Here is a 4,601-nt window from a genome sequence, read left to right as displayed (position 1 = left end):
GGTGTGCCGCCGGCAAGCCTGCCTGCAACCAGGCAGGGCTTGCGTTGGGGATCTGGTGTCAGGATCCAGTGGAGGATCTGCCACCAACGTGTCTGAGGATCTAATAGCCGTAACTGGGTTTTGCAATGGCTGAGCTGGGGTTGCCATGGTTGAGCTGGAGAGGGTGCTGGAGGTGAGGGCTCAGCTGCATGCTGCACACCAAGGTGGGTGCAGGACAGCAGTGGGACTTGACATGTCTTCCCTGGCCCTGGCTCGTCATAAGACTAAGGCCACGGGTTGGGTTGTAGCATGGTGGGATCCTCACCGTGATGCATCTTTTCCTGGCCCTCAGGCAACGCCTCCGTGGGGAGGATCGTGATGGCAGCCGCTGCCGTGCGCGTGGAGCTGGGGGGCAAGAACCCCTGCTACGTGTCTGACACCTGCGACGTGCAGAACGTGGCCCGGCGGGTGGCCTGGGGCCGCTTCTTCAACGCGGGGCAAACCTGCATCGCGCCTGACTACGTGCTGTGCAGCGCGGAGATGCGGGAGAAGCTGCTGCCCGCCCTGCGCGAGGCCATCACCAAGTTTTACGGCCCCAACCCTCAGGAATCCCCCGACTTCGCCCGCATGGCAGGGGACAAGCAGTTCCAGCGGGTGCAGGCGCTGCTGCAGAGCGGGCACGTGGTCATCGGAGGACAGACAGACGAGGAGGAGCGCTACATCGGTGAGGGCTTGAACTTCACATAAGTCTTCATCCTTGCATGGCGTGGACTTGGATTTTGGAGAGGGTCTCACAACTGGAGGGGAGGTTCTAAATGGAGGTGACATTTAGGGAAGGTTTGCATGGGAATCGGGGAGCTTGGCAAGGTGCCCTATCTTAGAGGAGGTATAGGTCTTGGGGAGAGGACCAAGGTGTCATCGCCAACCTCTGTGCATGGCTGATGCCTTCGGGTTTCTTTCTCTGCAGCTCCCACGGTGCTGGTGGACTTGCAGCCCTCTGATCCTGTCATGCAGGAGGAGATCTTTGGCCCCATCTTGCCCATTATCATTGTGGCCAACGTGGATGAAGCCATTGACTTTATCAATAGCCGTGAGCGGCCGCTGGTTGTGTATGCCTTCTCCTCCGATGTCAAGGTATAGCGTACAGGCTGTGTGAAGCCAGGGCTACGCTTGCCCCATGCTCCTTGGCAGGTGTATTCAGCCATGTTCACGCTCCAGAAATTTTCTTTAGAGCAGACAGCCCTGGTTGTGGGGGAAGGATTGCAGTTGGAGGTGCGGGAACAGGGTGTGAGACCCACGTCCACCTTCTCTGCTTCTCTCCCAGGTGGTGAACCAGGTCCTGGAGCGGACAAGCAGTGGTGGCTTCTGCAGCAACGACACCCTGATGCACGTGGCGTTGACCTCGCTGCCCTTCGGTGGGATCGGTAGGTCCAAATCCCCCAATCTGCCTGCCCCTGGTGCCTGATCCCACCCCTGGTGCCTGAGCCATGCTGGCCACGGTGAGGAAGGCTCTCGGGGGAGATGGGGCTCAACGGTCTGGAGGGAAATCCTTCTGCACCAGGTAGGACCCCAGCAGAAGCCCTTTGCTTCACTGCGCCAGGGCTGAGCTCTGGGGCTTTGCAGCCCTGCTTCTGCTGAACACGCGTGGAGCACTGTGAGGTTTCTTCTCTCCGTGTTTGCCGTCCCAAGCACAGCGTTCCCTGTGTAGTGGAAATACCTTGTTTAAAAGGTAGGGAATTTTGAATGTGGCCACCACAGAAACATCTCTAGACCTTCCTTTCCATATGCAGTGCCTCTGTAGGATGCCAGCAGCCAGCCTGTCACACCCATCCCGCTGCTGTGCTACCCCTTTTCTCTGCAGGAGAAAACTTAGAAATTGTCACTTCTCCACAGTTTTCAGGAACTCAGAATTTCAGTTTTTCATGGATCTCCATTTTGGACTCCGGGTCTGAAGACAGGACAATTTCCAGTCAATTCCCAAACGTACACATGTTCCTTTATATCAACTCCTGGGGACCTATATTGCATAAAACCGTTGAGGAGTAGACAGCCGGGGATCCAGATCACAGCCTAGCGGAGGTACTATGAGGGTTAGAAGCTTTACAAGCATTTGCCATCATCCCATCTCAGAACTGACAAATCACCCAAGGGTGGTATTTTTAAGGCAAATTTATTTATATGTGCAATTTCTAATGGTCCTCCCTGTTGCTCCACACAAAGCTTTTGGAAATTGGCAGACTCCAAAAAGGTCTAAATTTGATTCTGAACCTTTTGCTGAAGCTTCCTGCTGGAGAAAGGCAGCTGAGGAGGCTGTTGCTCCGCTTCCCACATTATCGCAGTCTTCTCTGTATCTACACTGGCCACCAGGCAGTGGTTTTAGCTTTACACTTGATGAATTCAAGCAATCACGCATGAATTCCCTGCAATGTGAAGTAAGGAAATGAGTATCAGCTTTAAGTTGCATAGCGCTCATGTTTCAGTTAACATAAGTGCTCTTGAGCCTCCTTGGGATGTTTTCTACCCAGAGCATTAGCTGGAAAACAATCCTTTCATTCTTTTAAAGGCTTCAGAACAAAGCTATGTCTAGTTCTGCATTCTTCCACCACAACCCTATGAGTAAGAACAGGGCAAACATGCACGATATTTCTTCCTGAAAGTCTTCCAGCCTCTATTTGTTTCCAGCTCAAATGATTTGCTAAGGTACTTATCCAGGCTCTCCCTGAATCCAGGGAAACTTTTAGTCACCACGATACCCCTGTGACATGGCATTTCACAGCTCACGGACAGGAACAGCACTTTGGGGCTGTGTTTCTTCTGGCCTGTTCTGGATGTCTACTTTGGCTGAAAAAAACCCATGTCCAGAAGTGCTTCTCTCTTCCCTCTGAGAGGAAGGAGTCTAGGTGGTGGAGACACCCACTTTTGATCAGATGATCTTCACTACCATGGTAAACCAGCTCCCATTCTCCACCCGAGACACAGCTGCCCAGCTGGCCGAGAGCCACCCAGTGACCTTCCTTCATGCTGGGGCTGCTGATGGGGCGAGATACCAAACAACTCATCAGCTTGACCAGGATTTTATCAGGAAGACTGACAAGCTCAAGCTAACGGAATTTTATCGCATCAGTTATCAGCACACAGCTGGATTTCCTTATTTTCTGCCAGCCTGCCTAACTTTCCCGTGCTTGCTCCCAGGCAGCCAGCTTTCACCTCCCAACAGCCATTTCACTTGTCCTTGGAGATGGGTCACAGCCTCACCAAAGCCACCTTGACAATCACCCCTCTCCACTCCTGGAGTCTTGCCGGTAGCGGGGCTGGAGCCAGCGTGGAGGGGACGTGTTTTGGAGGGTATCCCTGCGGTAGGGAAGCTCGTCTGGCGGGAGCATCTTGCTGCTGCTGCCCGCTCCAACACCACATCGTCGGTGATGCCCTTCCCAGTCGCTCTGGCACCAGGCGAGGTTCTGTGATCAAAAAGTTTGGGTTTTTTTTTTTTTTTAATCAATAAAGTTTTCAGAATTAGAGTAAAAAGGGAACAGAAACTTGAGAGGGGATGTAGGAAGCACCTGCAAAAGAAGAGTTGAAGATACAGAAACAAGACTAGTTTACTGAGTGTTTTAGGTGCTTAAACATCCGTGGAGATGGGGATGCACCTCCCACCATCCCCAAGGGCATCCATTAAGCAAGATGTACCTGTTTCAGGCTGGTATAAAACACCGCTTCCTCCCTGGAGGGCGAGGATGGGAGGGCAGCGACCAGCGCTCTTGCTGCCTGTTCTCTGCCATGCCACGCTGAATGTGCGGCCATTCCTGGTCCCCCCACTCCACTTTTCCCATCTGCCAGCAAACTGGGGGCACTTTGGATCCTCTTCCCAAAGCAGCAAGATGATGTGAAAGGCTCCAGCCTTCGCCCGGTTTCCTCGGCTCAGAAATTCTCCAATGCGCAGTCCCTCCTGTTGGGAAGACGATGTTTTTGCGAAACTCTTATTCTATCAACATTTTTCTGAGCCTGGCTTAACGTGGTGAGCTTTGCACCAGGGCTAAACGCGTTACCCGAAATGGTGAAATCCAGACTGATGAGAGGGTGGTTGGGAACCTTTCCTCCTCCCAGCCCAGTCTTCCTCCTCCCAACATCCCTCATTTGGGTGTCCAGCTAGGCCATCTCCATGGTCCTCTTTAGATAGCTTTCCAGGGAAGCTCGGCCACAACCAGCCCTCCCCGCCAACCCTGGTGTTAGAAAGCAGCTGGATGAAGACGTGGTGCTGTCCACAGACAGAAGCGGTCTCCATCGCCAGCACCTCCTCCGTGCTGCCCTTGAGAGGGGAGCTGGGAGCTTAATTTTGGGCTTGTTGGCCCATCAATTGGTGAGTGATGGCCAGATCCAGCCACCAACCGGGCACCTGTGCTCTTGTGTTGCAGGGAACAGCGGCCTGGGGAAGCACCACGGCAGGTTCACCTTCGATACCTTCACCCACCAACGTGGCTGCCTGCACCGCAGCATGGGCCGAGAGGCCTTCAATAACCCGCGCTACCCGCCCTACAACCAGCAGAAGCTGGCGATCGTCCGGACCGCCACCGAGGTGAAGCGCAAGGGCACCTGCACCCTGCTCTGAGGGTCCCCCGCCACCG

The 4,601-nt window shown here is 54.0% G+C and overlaps 1 protein-coding gene across 1 annotated transcript in view; it reads left to right on the top strand.

The window, feature by feature from the left end:
- The window catches only part of LOC104074149 (aldehyde dehydrogenase family 3 member B1-like), a gene marked incomplete at its 5' end in the record, with an annotated part of 5,595 nt that extends 1,010 nt beyond the window's left edge, over positions 1–4,585 (top strand). Inside the window, 4 exon segments of the mRNA XM_009574179.1 lie at positions 288–703; positions 947–1,113; positions 1,304–1,403; positions 4,392–4,585. Coding sequence (XP_009572474.1) covers positions 288–703; positions 947–1,113; positions 1,304–1,403; positions 4,392–4,585 — 877 coding nt within the window.
- Positions 4,586–4,601: the final 16 nt, after the last annotated feature.

This window comes from Fulmarus glacialis, unplaced genomic scaffold, assembly GCF_000690835.1.
Source record: "Fulmarus glacialis isolate BGI_N327 unplaced genomic scaffold, ASM69083v1 scaffold5573, whole genome shotgun sequence".
NCBI classification, from domain to species: Eukaryota; Metazoa; Chordata; class Aves; order Procellariiformes; family Procellariidae; genus Fulmarus; species Fulmarus glacialis.
The sequence above is the reverse complement of the archived record's forward strand: the minus strand, read 5'-3'. Positions and strand labels throughout refer to the sequence as shown.